A 17,179-nucleotide genomic window follows, 5' to 3' on the forward strand; every position below is an offset into this window, starting at 1 on the left:
TTGTAATGTAGACTATAAAGGATTCCACTTGTGTTGTTGTTTTTAACTGGCAACAAATGAATATTTTCTGTATTTTTTATTATTTGTATAATTTTCATAATTGAATTTTTGGCCCCTATTGTAATTTTATTCTTGACCTTTGGGCACTTACTTTTGATCTTTCAGGGTCCTCTGTTTGCTGAAGAAGAAGAAGAAGAAGAAGAAGAAGAAGAAGAAGAAGAAGAAGAAGAAGAAGAAGAAGAAGAAGAAGAAGAAGAAGAAGAAGAAGAAGAAGAAGAAGAAGAGGAAGAGGAAGAAGAGGAAGAGGAAGAGGAGGAAGAGGAGGAAGAGGAGGAGGAGGAGGAGTTTGGATTTATATCCCCCCTTTCTCTCCTGCAGGAAACTCAAAGGGGCTTACAATCTCCTTGCCCTTCCCCCCTCACAACAAACACCCTGTGAGGTGGGTGGGGCTGAGAGAGCTCCGAGAAGCTGTGACTCGCTCAAGGTCACCCAGCTGGCGTGTGTGGGAGTGTACAGGCTAATCTGAATTCCCCAGATAAGCCTCCATAGCTCAGGCGGCAGAGCTGGGAATCAAACCCGGTTCCTCCAGATTAGATACACGAGCTCTTAACCTCTTACGCCACTGCTGCTCCTGGTGGATCAGACCAGAGTCCATCTAGTCCAGCACTCTGCTACTCGCAGTGGCCCACCAAGTGCCTTTGGGAGCTCACCTGCAGGATGTGAAAGCAATGGCCTTCTGCTGCTGCTGCTCCTGAGCACCTGGTCTGCTAAGGCATTTGCAATCTGAGATCAAGGAGGATCAAGATTGGTAGCCATAGATCGACTTCTCCATTTGCCATTGGCTGTGCGCCTTCCATCTTACATCAACCAAACTGCCCACCAAACTCTGCTATTTGGGGAGGAAAACGACCCGGGACTCCCACAACAGTGCCCTTACAAGTTCACGTTCATCCCAAGATGAGCTCGCCCGAAGCACAGAAGAGACTCGCTATAGCCCCGGGCTGCAAACACATACACAACAGGGATGATGCGGCTTGCGCGTGACAACCCCCAGCGACGACTCCGTTTCGGAGGTTGAAGAGAGAACCGCCAGACAGAACGGGAGCAAAGAGTTCGTGGCAATCGAAATGCCAGTCACATAGTCTTGTTTTCGGCATTATCCTCGAGTGCTTAATAGCGTGGAACTTCTGGACCCCTGTACTTTTTTGCTAGACAATTGCCTGCGGCAACGTATGCAATCCAACTGCAGACGCCAAAGAGCCAAAATGATACTAAATGCAGCTGTCGCAGAGGCTAAGAACCACTTCCGAGCCGCTGTTTCAGGTGAACGTTAACAATAGTTAATGAGCTGCTACTGAAAGAAGTTTGTCCTTGTCTGCTTACTGCTAAACCACTTTTCCCCTCTAAGCTTCCGGCTAAAGTGCAGCATTTAGCAGCGGAATACGTTTAAGGACAGACAGGCCTCCTCCCAGCGTTCTCATCTCCCAAAAGTCACTGCTGTTCAGCAACGAAAACATTTGCTGTCTGCAGCGTGAAGCCAGATCTCACAAAAGCGCCAGCAGTGGCGTAGGAGGTTAAGAGCTCGTGTATCTAATCTGGAGGTACCGGGTTTGATTCTCCGCTCTGCCGCTTGAGCTGTGGAGGCTTATCTGAGGAATTCAGATTAGCCTGTGCACTCCCACACACGGCAGCTGGGTGACCTTGGGCTAGTCACAGCTTCTCGGAGCTCTCTCAGCCCCACCCACCTCACAGGGTGTTTGTTGTGAGGGGGGAAGGGCAAGGAGATTGTCAGCCCCTTTGAGTCTCCTACAGGAGAGAAAGGGGGGATATAAATCCAAACTCTTCTTCTTCTCTTCCTCTTCACATACCTTCATGCCTCAAGAGTCTCTTTTAAAACTGCAAAAAGACACTCTGAAGATCAGGGGCCTACGTGGATGCCAAGTGAGGCTAAGAAGGGGTAACGGATATGGAAGTGAGGAGGGCGGCCCTCCCTGCCTCTTACGCCAACAGAAGCCATACTGGCAGAAATTTCAAGTGGGCAGCCATGTTGGTGTGCTTAGAAAAGCAAGGTTCAAGTCCAGTAGTGCCTTGAAGACCACCAAGGTTTCCAAAGTATATGCTTTTGAGAGCTGAAAACTCTCTGACTTGGGCTCATTCCGCACAAGCAGAATAATGCACTTTCAAACTGCTCTCGGTGCTCTTTGAAGCTGTGCGGAATGGCAAAATCCACTTGCAAACAGTTGTGAAAGTGGTTTGAAAACGCATTATTTTGCGTGTGCGGAAGGGGCCAGAGATTTATACTCCACTTTTCTCACCTGTAAGGAGACTCAAGGTGGCTTACAAACTCCTTTTCCCTTCCTTTCCCCACAATAGACACCCTGTGAGGTAGGTGGGGCTGAGAGAGTTCTGAGAGAACTGTGACGAGTCCAATGCAATGTAAAATTCCTTACTCAACAAACACTCCACAAACACGCGGAACAACATAAGAGGACTTGATTGAGATAAATTGGAGACACAACCAGTGAATGCTGCTATCAGGGTTACTTGTAAGCTGTATTGTTATATGCTGAATGTTTCACAGTTGTTCTGCACTGAATTTCACTGTTCATGCACTTTATGAATGTCTGTTTTGCACAATATAAAAGTGGTTAATGCAACGCGTGTTTGTTGAGTGAGAACTGTGACGAGCCCAAGGTCACCCAGCAGGCTTCTTACATAGGAGCAGGGGAATAAATCCAGTTTGCTCGATAAGAATCCACCTCTCATGTAGAGAGACTTGTTCTCCGGATTAGAGTCCCCTCCTCTCAGTCACTATATACCACGCTGGTTCTCAAATCAAGCATTGACTTTTGAGAGCCTATTCTTGGTAACCTTGGTGTCTTTAAGATAATACTGGCAGAAGAGCCAGAAAGGGCCATTTTATCTCCCCCTTCATTGCTATCATTTATTTAACTTTTTATTTTATTTTATTTCTTTAAAAACCCACCTTCTCCAGCCAGGTCAGTCCTGTTTAACTTAGCTCACAGGGATTTCCTGGGATCAACTCGTGGGGGTTAAAAAAAAGCAACACAGAAAAATCTGGTTCCAAGACCTCCTCAATGGGTTCTTTGTAGCATAACCCTCAATGGGTTCTTCGGAGCATAAAGAATGCTGCTCACATACCGATACTGTGTTTTGATACTCAATTCCCAGAGAGCACAAGATATGCACCAGTGACTCCCAAACAGACTACAGTTCCTACTGGTTAGGAGGCAAGGGCTCTGGGTGAGAAAACCAGACAGTATCTGAATGTCTGGACGAGGGGAGAACAAAGAGGGTGTCACTGAGTGGGTGTCACTATTCCAAAAAGTTATAATAGAGGGGACTATTCCAAAAATCACCTGCAGTCTTAAGTGGATCAGCCTTTCCTAAGATCTCATTTGTCTGAATCTATGAACCAGCTTGATCATAGGCTATGAACAATGAACGGGTGGGATGTATATTCAACGAAGATGAGGGGCCTTACAGGGTGGGCTCAGGGCAGGGCTGAGACACATGTAGCTGCTTTAAGCTGTATCATCACCGCTCTAAGGGCAACTGTGCAGGCTAAAGAGATTCATCCTAAAGTACTGTTATTAGTCCTACACGACAAACATCTGATAACACACCCCATTCTTCGGAAACCAACGTGAGATGATCTCATTGTCTGCGGTTCTAAATAACAGACTTGTCATCTTCCAGGGAAGTAACACCTTCTTACTTGGGTATTCTGGACTTCAATCCTCCGGCTCGCTTGTGAAAATCTTCCAAGGTGAGCAGTTCATGTTCTGGGTAGGTTGTGGCTGTCCAGGATTTCTGAACAGCATTAATTGCCTTCACAAAGTCAGTACTGGAGATATAGGGCCTTTTCAGATACCTGCAAACACACGTACAGGTAACGAGCTCAGATCAAATGACTTAGCTCAATACAAGGGCTATGATTATAGCCCAAGAACATATGGACACACATCTCATACTCAATCAGATTACTGGTCAATGAAGGTGGGCGTTGTCTACTCAGATTGTCTACATCTCTCCAGGTCTCAGGTATTTCATTCCCCCCCCCCCCCAATCTTTTCAGGTGGAGATGCCAGGAATTGAACACGGGACCATCTGCAAGCAAATCAGACCCTCTACCACTGAGCCACCGCCCTCCTCTCTCAAAGACCCAGCCCCTAATCAAAGAGGAGAGGGTTCTCTTAAATTTAACTGCCACTGAGTAAGATCTGAGTTTGACTAGAACCATAGGTTCACCACCTCTGGTCTAGTAAGTCTGTTCATGCCAGCAGTTGTCTTCACTATAGTGTCATTTATATATTGGAATATAGAGAATTTTGCAAGTTCTCCAGATGTTCATGGACTACAATTCCTATCAACCCCTGCCAGCACAGCCAATCGGCCATGCTGGCAGGGGCTGATGGGAATTATAGTCCATGAACATCTGGAGAACCATAGGTTCACCACCCCTATACTAGACAATCCCAGGGCGGCAGACATCCCAGTGGAAGCGGTATAACTCCTGCACAGGTGCCACTGCCACTAGTGCCACGCAAACAGGCAAGGATACCAATGCACAGGCATTCACCTGGGTGGCAGGGTGCTGCATCACTACACAGCCCCCAAATCCAGAAGTTGACCCATCCAGGAAAAGCTTTTTTGTGGAGTTCCACTAGTGCCGTGATGGCGAACCTATGGCACTCCAGTTGTTCATGGACTACAATTCCCATCAGCCCTTGCCAGCATGGCCAGCGGCTGATGGGAATTGTAGTCTATGAACATCTGGAGTGCCATAGGTTCGCCACCACGGCACTAGTGCAATTTTCACAAAGCTGTGACTTTTAAAGTTCCACAACAATAGATGCACAAGATCAACAGAGCACATCTGAAACACAAAGGCTGTCTGATCTCTGAAATGAGAACCAGTTGGACAAGCCCAGTTATCTCCATTCGCTAAGGACTAATCTAGAGGTATCACCTTTGTAGCTATTCACTAAACGGAACAGCATTTCTAAACTACACACTGATCTGAACTCTTTGGAAGAAGGTTGGGATAAAAAAGTATCAGATGGATCCCCCTTTGGCTCACCTTCCATAGGTTGGCCGAACAGGGAGTGGATCTACATGAACACCAGAGGCTGGAGGAGAGACCTTGTGTCCAGTGAAGCATGCCCAGTTATGTCCCAACACGTCGTGGACCCATCCTGGCATCGTCTCATTGCAGTAGGAGGTCACCTTCTCCTTATCTTCTTCATACTGGAGAACAAAAGAAAACAGATCAATTATTACATGTGCAGAAAAGACACACTTTTCCCGTTTATAGTGCAGACCACCCTGATAACACTGAAGAAGAGGAGTTTGGATTTATACCCCACCTTTCTCACCTGTAAGGAGACTCAGGGTGGCTCACAAACTCCTTTCCCTTGCTCTCCCCACAACAGACACCTTGTGAGGTAGGTGGGGCTGAGAGAGTTCTGAGAAAACTGTGACTAGTCCAAGATCACCCAGCAGCAATGTAGGAGTGCAGAAATGCATCTGGTTCACCAGTTAAGCCTCTGCCACCCAGGCGGAGGAGCGGGGAATCAAACCCAGTTCTCCACATTAGAATCCACCTGCTCTTAACCACTACGCCACGCAGGCTCTGAAGGAGAAGGACCGTTCATGACCGGTCTTGGACAACTCAGCCATGGTCTGTCTGCATCTGCTGACCACACCCCTGCCACTCAGATGCCTGACAACCACAATTCAACCAATCGTGCAAGTATGACATTTTGCAACGACTGCCACCAAACGCTTTCTGTGTGTGGGCCCCAGAGGTCAACTGAAGCAGGCCCCGGTCATTAGGAAGACAGGTCTTGTCATGATTACAAATTCAGCTACTGGAGAGACAAAGCCTGGTAGACAAAGGGCGTTTGTGCATTTACGCACTTCCGTGTGGCCGTGTGCTTTGCCACGGGTTTTCCCCACTGCTTTAGCTGAAAATGGGGTTTTCCTGCTGCAAAGCACACCTAGTCATGTGGGTCTGCCCATCCATCACCACTTCCTGGTTTATCCCTGCCGGAGGAACTGATGTTGCGTGGGTGGCGAAAGCCAGGAGGAGTGAGAAGACACGAGGAAAGCAAACTTTTCCCTTTTCGCTTTCTCTGAAAAGAAGGGGGAAGTCAGAAAAAAAAGAGAGCAAAAATAGCTGGTTTGGGTTCCTTTCGGCCGAAAAAGAGACCAAGGTGAAAAAGCTGTTGTTGTTTTTCTGGCATTTTCACGTCCATTTTTTATTTATTTATTTATTTATTTATTTATTTATTTATTTATTTATTTATTTATTTATTTATTTATTTAGACTTTAGGCTTATATACTGCCCCGTCCCCGAAGGGCTCGAATTTGCCGGATTCATCTGGGAGGGGGGATTACGAGTCACCAAATTTGCAGCTTAGCTGCGGGGGGTTCTCTTTACAAGACCCATCCAGTTTGGTGAAGGTTGGATCAGGGGTTCCATTGTAATCAACTGGTAAAACGTTCTGAGGAAAGGTAGGGAAAAAGAATACTAATGGATTACAGGAGGGACGGGCAACCTAAAGCAGAGCCCTAGGCGGCTTGAGCCCTGCCACCTTCAGAGGACTTTCCAGCAGGGCAGGAAGGCAGGAAAACCCAAAAATCCTCCCCGCTGCCAGAAACCACTTCATACAGCTCCGCGGAGGCACAAGTCCATGGTCCGGGCTGCCATGTACTTCTCTACAAACCCAGGCTGCGCCAGTGGTGCAGGAACGCAGTTGTGGCACTCAGAGGTGTAGCTGGGTATCCCAGGAGGAGTATGGAGACCACCCACCAGTAGTGCTTGCTCTTCCACCAGGATAAGTGCCTGAAGAGGCCAAATTCAGCAGAGTGGCCCGATGCCACCTCCATGGGATGATTCCTCACTCCCCATCTGGCCTCAGTCATTAAACATGCCCACATTTTATAATGGACCCTGGTATAGCAAAGTCCAAAACCAATTTGGGAGGGGAAGGGGTGCCTCTTATGGACCCCCCCCCTTAGGATAACAGACCATATTCTCATAACATAAGCATCATCTCATTATAGCAAAAAACAGAACAGTCTGAATTGGATCTCGAGTTTTATACCCAAGCAATCTAAATTCTGTACCAGGACATTTGGTTTCCTTCAGGAGGACCAAATAGTTAGAAGAAGAAGAGTTGGATTTATATCGCCCCTTTCTCTCCTCTAAGGAGACTCAAAGGGTCTTACAAACTCCTTACCTTTCCCCCCTCACAACCAACACCCTCTAAGGTAGGTGAGGCTGAGAGAGCTCAGAAGAACTGTGACTAGCCCAAGGTCACCCAGCTGGCGTGTGTTGGAGTGCACAAGATAATCTGAATTCCACAGATAAGCCTCCACAGCTCAGGCGGCAGAGCGGGGAATCAAACCCAGTTCCTCCAGATTAGAGTACACCTGCTCTTAACCACTATGCCACTGCTACTCCTTATAGTAAATTTTATTCAACCATTTCTCAGGCCCCTTCTGCACACACAAAATAATGCATCTTCAAACCACTTTCACAACTGTTTGCAAGTGGATTTTGCTATTCCGCACAGCTTCAAAGAGCACTGAAAGCAGTTTGAAAGTGCATCATTCTGCATGTGCGGAATGAGCCTCAGAGACTTATACCTGCACTTGTCTCACGTATTATCTGAAGTCACAAAAAGCCAGAAGTGCTTTTCTTTGGTATCCCACAGCAGAGTTCTGCAGGAACTCCACACCTCAACGCAAACTTTTGTCTGCTTCTGCAAAAATGGTTTACCCACCCCATAGGAAGCCCAGACAGCTAGCAAGGGGAAAAAATAACTCATTTTAAAACAGATCAAAGATCACACTTAAAAAAACGAAGCTCTACAAGCGCAGGCAGATAAAGTTTACAGAAACTTGTTATCTCACGGCCTGTCTAAAGAAAACGGCAGAAGTTGTTTTTGATATGTGAGCCTGCGGTTTCCTTCCCCAAACCCACGTTTTCTACCAGAATCGGAACTGGCCATCCACTGGCGTCTGCCTCCCAGTAGCAAAATGAAACAATTCCTCACAGAAGTATGTCCCTATACAGTGTGGGAGACACTTCTGGAAATCCGCACACTGCATAGGCCTGTCAACAAGTTATGTGAGGATGACTGAACGAGGATGATTGGATGATTGAAGGATTGGAGCACCTTCCTTATGAGGAGAGGCTGCAGCGTTTGGGACTCTTTCGTTTGGAGAGGAGACGTCTGAGGGGGGATATGATTGAAGTCTATAAAATTATGCATGGGGTAGAAAATGTTGACAGAGAGACATTTTTCTCTCTTTCTCACAATACTAGAACCAGGGGGCATTCATTGAAAATGCTGGGAGGAAGGATTAGGACTAATAGAAGGAAACGCTTCTTCACGCAACGTGTGATTGGTGTTTGGAATATGCTGCCACAGGAGGTGGTGATGGCCACTAACCTGGATAGCTTTAAAAAGGGCTTGGACAGATTTATGGAGGAGAAGTCGATCTATGGCTACCAATCTTGATCCTCCTTGATCTCAGATTGCAAATGCCTTAACAGACCAGGTGATCGGGAGCAGCAGCAGCAGCAGAAGGCCATTGCTTTCACATCCTGCACGTGAGCTCCCAAAGGCACCTGGTGGGCCACTGCGGGTAGCAGAGTGCTGGACTAGATGGACTCTGGTCTGATCCAGCAGGCTAGTTCTTATGTTCTTATATGTGTAACCCATGTATGATGTACCCTTTGAGTTCGCTTTGTATGTTCACTGAACAATTCTCAAGCTACGTTTAACAGATGAACATGTGATTAAAAGCACAAGTTTTCCAGGTATTACTTCCTGGTTTTATGTGTGTAAAGTGAACATGCATGGGATCTTTCTAGCTGACAGCTTTCTTACCGACACATACACACAGTTTGCACTTGCCTTTAATGTTCACAGGCGAAGAAGGATTATGTTACCAACCACTTGAAACCAACAGGACATCTGTCTGGAAAGTGATTCCAAGAAGCCTGCTGCTAATTAGTACAACTGCCAGTCAATATGCCTCAATGTCAATTGAACTTAAAATCTAAATATGTTTGGCCTTCTTGCCAACCAGTTCATTTTCTGACTTAATGTTCATGGGTGTCATGGAAGACAGAAGGATGGATAAACAATATAGTTATATGTATAAGATAATGACGAAAGCAGCCCATGCAACAATAGCCTTGGGCTGGAAAGAAAAGAAAAAATGGACACTTCAGAAATGGTTAGAATATATCTGGGAACAAGTGACACTTGATATTTTCGATATACCATGTTTCCCCAAATATAAGACAGTGTCTTATATTAATTTTTGCTCCCAAAGATGCGCTATGTCTTATTTTCAGGGGATGTCTTATATTTCTGTATTCTGTTCGTCAGGCATGCTTCCAAACAAAAACTTTGCTATGTCTTACTTTTGGGGGATGCCTTATATTTCGCACTTCAGCAAAACCTCTACTATGTCTTATTTTCCGGGGATGTCTTATGTTCGGGGAAACAGGGTATTAACCAAAAATAAGACGTGGCAAGATAAACAGAATGAAATTTTGAAGATATGGATAATATACGTGGACCGGATGAAAGAAGCTCGAGTCAATGAAGAAATATGGGAGAAGAGGCGGCAGAGAATGAACTTACTGCTGGCAGACGATACAGGTCTATCAAAACTAGGACAAAGAGGCTTAGAGACAGCTTCTACTCTAGAGCTGTGGCTAATGCTAAACTCTGAGGCTTTGTGTTGATGTGTTTGGGGCTGTGTAGGGATGGGTGGAGGAAGGGGAAAGTGAGGATGGGGTATGAGTCTGAAATTGTGTGCATCGAGGAATGCTGCTGTAAATTTCGTTGTGCATGCACAATGACAATAAAATGCTTATGCTTGTGTGACAAAACTATGAAGAAGTAGTAATGGGGGGGAGGGAGGGCAGCATCGCTTTGGAAATGTACGGTAGCCAGCCGGAAAAAAATTACTACAAAACCCGGAGCAAAAACTAAAATTCAAACGATGTACAATGCAATGGCTACCGGGTGGCAGGAATCTCTGTCCAGAGGAGTGCCATATCATGCAAATCCTCCACTTATATCCTAAAGGGGTCCTCACACATCGACACACACTCACACATACCCACTAAAATAAAAAAAGTTTATTTTTAGGAGCAGCAGTGGCGTAGGAGGTTAAGAGCTCGTGTATCTAATCTGGAGGAACCAGGTTTGATTCCCCGCTCTGCCACCTGAGCTGTGGAGGCTTATCTGGGAAATTCAGATTAGCCTGTGCACTCCCACACACGCCAGCTGGGTGACCTTGGGCTAGTCACAGCTCTTCTGAGCTCTCTCAGCCCCACCCACCTCACAGGGTGTTTGTTGTGAGGGGGGAAGGGCAAGGAGATTGTCAGCCCCTTTGAGTCTCCTACTGGAGAGAAAGGGGGGATATAAATCCAAACTCCTCTTCTTCTTCTTCTCTCATATTTTTTTTTAAAAAATCTGTGAAAACTGGACCCACAATTTGTGCATCTCTCATAAGCAGCCAGGGAGCAAGTCCCTAATTTGCACAGCTGACAACATCACAACATGTTTGCAACCTTTGCACCACAGGGCCAAATGACCGGTCGCACCAAAGACAGCTACGAAGCGCTCTTGACAAAAATCAGAATTCCAAACCCATCTCAATGCTTCGGCAACAGAGAGAAAGACTTCAAGGGAGACCTTTGCACGGAGGAATGTCAGCAGAAAAAAAAGCTGTTTATCTTTTTTCCGGCTAGGCTGCTGGCAGCTGACTTATTAAGTTGCAAGCGTAAGACGGCAGAAATGGCCAGAGCAAATATCAGCTTTCTTGGCACACACGTAGAAAGACCTTAAAGCTTGCCCCCCGCCCCTTTCAAAATGCTTGCTTCGGAATCTGTGTCGTCTGTATTTTGACAGCACGATGCTGGGTGAATACATCTGACTGCTAAAGAGGGCATCAGATTTCCCTTAGCAAGGCTTCAATAGGAAAGAATAATAAAATAAATTGTTACTAGATACTAAAACGATTGTCAGCTCTCCTCCTTCGTTACAGGCTTGCAACTGAAGAATAAACCAATCTGCTTTTTCTTGTCACCGGTATAGAAATTTTCATTAATTATGTTACTTGCCACTGGCAACTTGCAAGTTAGGTGAGAATCAGCATACACTGCTGGTCAGCGGTCAGGGAGCCGCAGTGGTGTAGGAGGTTAAGAGCTCAAAATTAATCTGACATAACAAGTCTGCCTCAATACTTAGCTGAGATAAGGGGAAAAACCTCTGTTCGGCCCTCTGTACTTGAGGCCCCTAAGCACGTACTTATTTTACGTAATGGTTAATCCAGGGCTGAATTCCCCACTCCTCCATGTGAGTGGTGGTACTATCCCGCTGTAATGCCAGACCAAGGTACATCTGGATAGTAACACAGGAAAGGGACACGTGATGGCTACCAATCATGGCTACGAATCTTGGTCCTCCTTGATCTGAGATTGCAAATGCCTTAGCAGACCAGGTGCTCGGGAGAAGCAGCAGCAGCAGCAGCAGCAGGCCATTGCTTTCACATCCTGCATGTGAGCTCCCAAAGGCACCTGGGGCCAACAGATTTGAGTATCTGAGATAACTGGACTTGACTGACTCTGAACTGATCCACTGGATTTCTTATGTTATTATGAAGGAACCATGGCAGATGTAACTCTGGGAAACTTCAGACCAGTGGTTCTCAACCTTCCTAATGCCGCAACCCTTTAATACAGTTCCTCATGTTGTGGTGACCCCCAACCATAAAATTGTTTGTGTCTCGGTTCCTAAGACCATTGGAAATATGTGTTTTCCTATGGTCTTAGGCGACCCCTGTGAAAGGGTCGTTCGACCCCCAAAGGGGTTGCGACCCACAGGTTGAGAACCGCTGCTTTAGACGATGCTAAGGAAATGTTAGTGGTGGGACGGGCTGTCAAGTGAAGGCAACATATAGTGACCCTGCACAATCTTCCACCCTGGGGGGAAGGGCATGGTGGGGGCTCTTTCCTATTTTACAAAATTTCTAGCCTGCTTTCCTGTCCTTGCAAAAGTCACCAAGGCAGAAATCACGCTTGAATCCCAGTTTATTCTCGATCAACGCTGTTAGTCTTTAAGATACCACCATACACCTGTTTTATTTTGCTAAATCCTCCCAACTAAATCTGACTTGGGGGGGGGAAGTTCTCCATTGGGAGTTCTCATCATTCACACAAACATTCTCTTGTAAAAGGCAAGTCTTTTATCTGTAAAAGGCTCTATTTATTTAGAGCAGAGGTGGGATCCAGCAGGTTCTCACAGGTTCCCGAGAGTAGGTTACTAATTATTTGTGTGTGCCGAGAGGGGGTTACTAATTGGTGATTTTGTCATGTGATTTTTGCCTTAGTTACGCCCCTCCTCTCAGCAGTAGCGCCCAGAACTTGGAGCAGTCTAGCAGGAGGTGCATCGGCGTGCGTGGCAGCCCAAGCCCCCGCAGTGCATCTGCTTTCCGCCTCCAGGACCGGGCGCAGCAGCTGCGTCCTTGCCACAGCCCCGCCCAGGAATGCCCGGCCACGCCCCCATCGTGCCCCGCCCAGCCCCATTGGCGCTACACCACAGTTTGAATCCCACCACCATGGGAACCTGTTACTAAAATTTTTGGATCCCACCACTGCTTTAGAGCATTTCTAGACCAAAAGTATATACTTTGCTGGGTGCTGCCAGATGGAACTGTGTGCTCAGACTTGGAAACCACATTTTCTGCTATACCTCACCCTGTTGTGAAAAACCCTGGACTGGAGAGGAAGGGCGCTTCACTCGCTCCGCTTACCTTAAAAAACGCAAACCACTTGTAGTTGTTCAACACCACTTCGAAGCCTTGGTTGTAAATTATTGTGAAGAACCCGCTGTTCCCGTCATTATCCTGAGCCACGTCGAGCTTGTGGAGGTGAACCACGATTTCTTCCTCAACAGGCCCTGAAGAGGAGAGAGGGAAGGAAAAGGTGATGTTTTCAGCGGCAAGTCTGGGTGCTATTATACATAACGCGAGGCGGAACTCAGCTGCGGTACCTGCATTTTCCAAATAGTCTAGATATTACACAGTCAACTGTACTTTCCTCCAGTCAATCCAGTCAACAGGAAGCACGTCGCCGCTGTTTCCAAAAGGGAGGCAGACACGGGCTTCGGCCTCTCGTTCGAAGAATGGAAATTGTCAACAGTGCTTTTGTTTGGCTGGATTGTGCCTTCGCAGCCAGATAAAAGACTGGTTAACCACGACGCGGTCCAGTATCAACTGGCAAATTATAACTTCTGAACATTGACTCTGGGGCCGCATGAGTCTTCCTAAGGAGTAGCCTTAAGAACATAAGAACTAGCCTGCTGGATCAGACCAGAGTCCATCTAGTCCAGCACTCTGCTACTCAACAGTGGCCCACCAGGTGCGTTTGGGAGCTCACGTGCAGGATGTGAAAGCAAGGGCCTTCTGCTGCTGCTGCTGCTCCCGAGCACCTGGTCTGCTAAGGCATTTGCAATCTGAGATCAAGGAGGATCAAGATTGGTAGCCTTGTAGCTTCCATGAAGTTCACTGCCAACAGATACAGGGAGGTCTACAAGTGTGGATGTCTTCGAAAGAGGGTCAGATTCTTGGGCCCTAACCCTGCAAGGGGGTGGGGAGTTTCTTTTTTTATATATAATTTTTTATTGTATAGAATATTGTTATATTTGTTACATTCAATATGTTGATTCAAACTATACATTTTTCCTTTTTCTCCCCCCTTCTTTTCATTGGTTATTCAAGCAAGCCGCAGAAGGTTCATTCTTCTTATTCTCTTGTTCCATCGTTCTTCGTTAAATCCGGCTTCTTCCATCCATTTCTCGTACGATGTCCATAATTTCACAATATCTTCTAATTTCTCTTGCCGCGGTGTATTTTTTGCCAGTCTCTCAAAAATTTCTAGCTGTATTTGTTCCCAAATATATTCTAACCGTTTTGAGACTGTCCATTTCTTGTGATCTTTCCAGCCCAACGCTAACACTGCGTGTGCTGCTCTGATCGTTATTTTATACATTGGTTCCAAAGTTCTATTTACGCTTATATCATCTATTATCCCCACTATTAATAAATCATTGTTTACATCAATTTTTACTTTGACTAACTGTTCGACATATTTCAAAATGTTTTCCCAAAAACTTTTTTACCCCGGGGGTAGGGAGTTTCTCAGCAATTGAGGAAAAAACTGTCTCCATAGAGGAATGGGGAGATGCAATAAGAAAAGGGGGGGGGGGGGCAGAAAAGTCAGCAAGGGTCCAAAACTCACTGTTATAATTCAACAAGCTATGCATGAATACACTGCCAGCCGCACAAGAAAGCGTTCCCTCAGGACTAAAGTCAGCTTAACCCTGGGAACACCCTGGGATTGCCCCATTGTGTTGGCACAATGGCAGCATTTGTGGACGATGCAGAGCCGTGTAGTGCCCCAGCGTGGCATTAGTGGCACTCTCACCTGTGTAGGTGCCACTTACACCATCTGGACTGGCAGTGGGCCACGCCAGCTCCACAGCCCTTCCGCATACACACACACACGGTAGATTGTGCTGCAAAGGTTACAACTTGGTTACACGAAGTCAAGTTCAATTTCATTGTTCCACGGTGAACAGTCACAATGCCCCAAAATCTGATGACAGTTTAAAAATATATATATATATTGGATGGTGCAAGAAATACTTCAAAATATTTCACCATCACCCAGTCAGTCCACCCAACTTGTTATTCGTTCGAAGTCTGGAGCCTCCAAAAATGCTGAGCGAGTTCACGTGACAGTCTCGAAGAAGGGGGAACTTGCGCAAGCCACCGAACTCGTGATTTAGAGGGGAAAAATCAGAGAAATTGTGTCAACTCATCGGAAAGGTAGGGGGAATCACCCTTTCCTCTTCTGATGAGGAAATGTTGTTTGCATAATCTGTCTGCTTTTCTATTGACTTTTTTTTCCCAGATAAAGCAGAAGAGTAGACAAGAGCTCCAAGCTGTATCAGAATGAATACAATGCTTCTTGCTAAACTAATTTGCTCCTCCTCTCAAGCTATGATAAGATACAAGAGCTAAGAGGTCCCCCAAAAGAATGCAAAGGAAGTGGTCACGTTCAAGCCCTCTGTAGGTAAAGTTTCATTGTCCGCTTACAGTCAGCAGCTAACCCATATCTGAAGCAACTGCACCAGCTTCTGATGAGCTTCACGATTCTGACCAAGCTGATCCCGGCACGGTGCCACGGTTGCCAGCCCTGCCATGGTTGGGCATTGGCAGGAAGAAATTAGGACAGGCCAAGTTTAAGGAACACCATAACGCTGTAAATAATGCATGCTGGCAGGGGCTGATGGGAATCATAGTCCATAAACATCTGGGGGGCCAGAGTTGGACACCCCAGATCTACAAAAGTGGAAGTGCTGGCAGGGACAGATGGGAATCATAGTCCATGTACATCTTAGAGGACCAGAGTTGGACATCTCAGATCTACAAAAGTGGAAGCATGCTGGCAGGGGTTGATGGGAATCGTAGTCCATGAACATCTGGAGGGCCAGAGTTGGACACCCCAGATCTACAAAAGTGGAAGCATGCTGGCAGGGGTTGATGGAAATTGTAGTCCATAAACATCTGGAGGGCCAGAGTTGGGCATCCCAGATCTACAAAAGGGGAAGTGAGTAGCGTGCTGGCAGGGACAGATGGGAATCATAGTCCATGTGACATCTTAGAGGACCAGATTTGGACACCCCAGATCTATAAAAGTGGAAGCATGCTGGCAGGGGTTGATGGGAATCGTAGTCCATGTACATCTTGAGGGCCAGAGTTGGACCCCCCAGGTCTACAAAAGTGGAGGTGAGTAGAATGCTGGCAGGGACTGATGTTGGAGGGCCAGAGTTGGTTACTCCTATTGTAGATCCTGGTTTAACAACCTTCCTATAGCACCCACAGAAAACATTCAAAATAAAACGGTGCTCCTTTAGAGCCACTTTCCAAGCCAGAACTCAGTTCCTCAGGTGCGGAAAGCACCCAGCCATAAAGTCGGGGCGTCGACCTTCACAACTTCTACTCTGGCGCCGAGGAAGTTCCTCCTCCTTCGAGACTATCCCATGCTTGTCTCTAGTTTCACTTGGGAGGCTAAAATGTCAGCCCAGCGAACTAGACGCCAGCCCCCTCGACCGCAACCGGAGTAACTCCGGAGTAAACCCAGCCCTCCCTAAAGCGGGAAGCCTTCCTAGAAGTTCAAGTGAACAAAAAAACGGGAGAGCGGCAACGCGATCCCGGAAAAGATCAGCCCAAAGGGGGCTACTTTGTGGCCAACTCTCAGCAACCAGCCAGGCGCGCCGTGCGCCCAGGGCACCGACTTACCCACTCGCGAGCAGTTGAGCCGGCGGTCGGGGGCGCCTCGGCCGCCGCTCACCTGGAACACCCAGGTGCCCTCCAGGTCCTGGAAGGTGCAGTTGGCCGGCGTGTCCGCCGCGCACCGGGCGAGCAGCAGAAGCAGCGGCAGGCCAACCGAGAGGAATGCGCACCGGACCCGCGGCGCCATGGCTGCGCTGCCGCCCCGACCCAGGAGCGAAAGAGAAACAGACTCTCCCCCCACCCCCTTCCACCAATCCGCAACCGGAACAGACGGCGCAGGGAGACCCGCCCCGGGACGTCACGTGTGGATGAAAAGCGGGTCTGCTTCCTCCGGGGGCTGGGACTTGCTGTTGTGCAAGAGCTCATGTGGTGCGTCCCCCCCCCCCCGGGTGCAGAAAGGGTTTCCTCCCAGCTGATCTCGAGCTTCAGCCGGGATCCTTTTTTGAGACTCAGGGTGGCTTATCAGCTCCCTTCCCTACAACAGTACAAATTTACCAGAAATAAATGCTCAAAACTGCACCTTCTAAGGCCTGGAGGGCACCTTGAGTCTCCCTACAGGAGAGAAAGGTGGGGTGTAAATCCAAACTCATCTTGATACCTTTCTTCTTCTTTTAATCACTTTTATTTTATTGTTTAGGCACATATTAATTTTGGCAGACAGCCTGACTTAAAGCAGTTCTGGCAGTAATGATAGCGGAGTCAGAAAGGAATGATTCCATTTCAGATCTTGCTGTTTAAGAAAGGTGAAACTATGTTTTA

At 47.1% G+C, this 17,179-nt stretch overlaps 1 protein-coding gene across 1 annotated transcript in view; it reads right to left on the reverse strand.

Annotated features, from left to right (window-relative positions):
* Positions 1-16,688, reverse strand: part of LOC125431442 (dipeptidyl peptidase 1-like) — a 269,788-nt gene extending 253,100 nt beyond the window's left edge. The window contains exons 1-4 of the mRNA XM_048494217.1: positions 16,427-16,688; positions 12,875-13,020; positions 5,105-5,271; positions 3,740-3,895 (exon numbers count right to left, since the gene is read on the reverse strand). Coding sequence (XP_048350174.1) covers positions 3,740-3,895; positions 5,105-5,271; positions 12,875-13,020; positions 16,427-16,607 — 650 coding nt within the window. The 5' untranslated portion in view covers positions 16,608-16,688. The remainder of the gene's footprint in view (positions 1-3,739; positions 3,896-5,104; positions 5,272-12,874; positions 13,021-16,426) is intronic.
* Between the last annotated feature and the right edge of the window lie 491 nt (positions 16,689-17,179).

This window comes from Sphaerodactylus townsendi, linkage group LG04, assembly GCF_021028975.2.
Source record: "Sphaerodactylus townsendi isolate TG3544 linkage group LG04, MPM_Stown_v2.3, whole genome shotgun sequence".
Taxonomy (NCBI): Eukaryota; Metazoa; Chordata; class Lepidosauria; order Squamata; family Sphaerodactylidae; genus Sphaerodactylus; species Sphaerodactylus townsendi.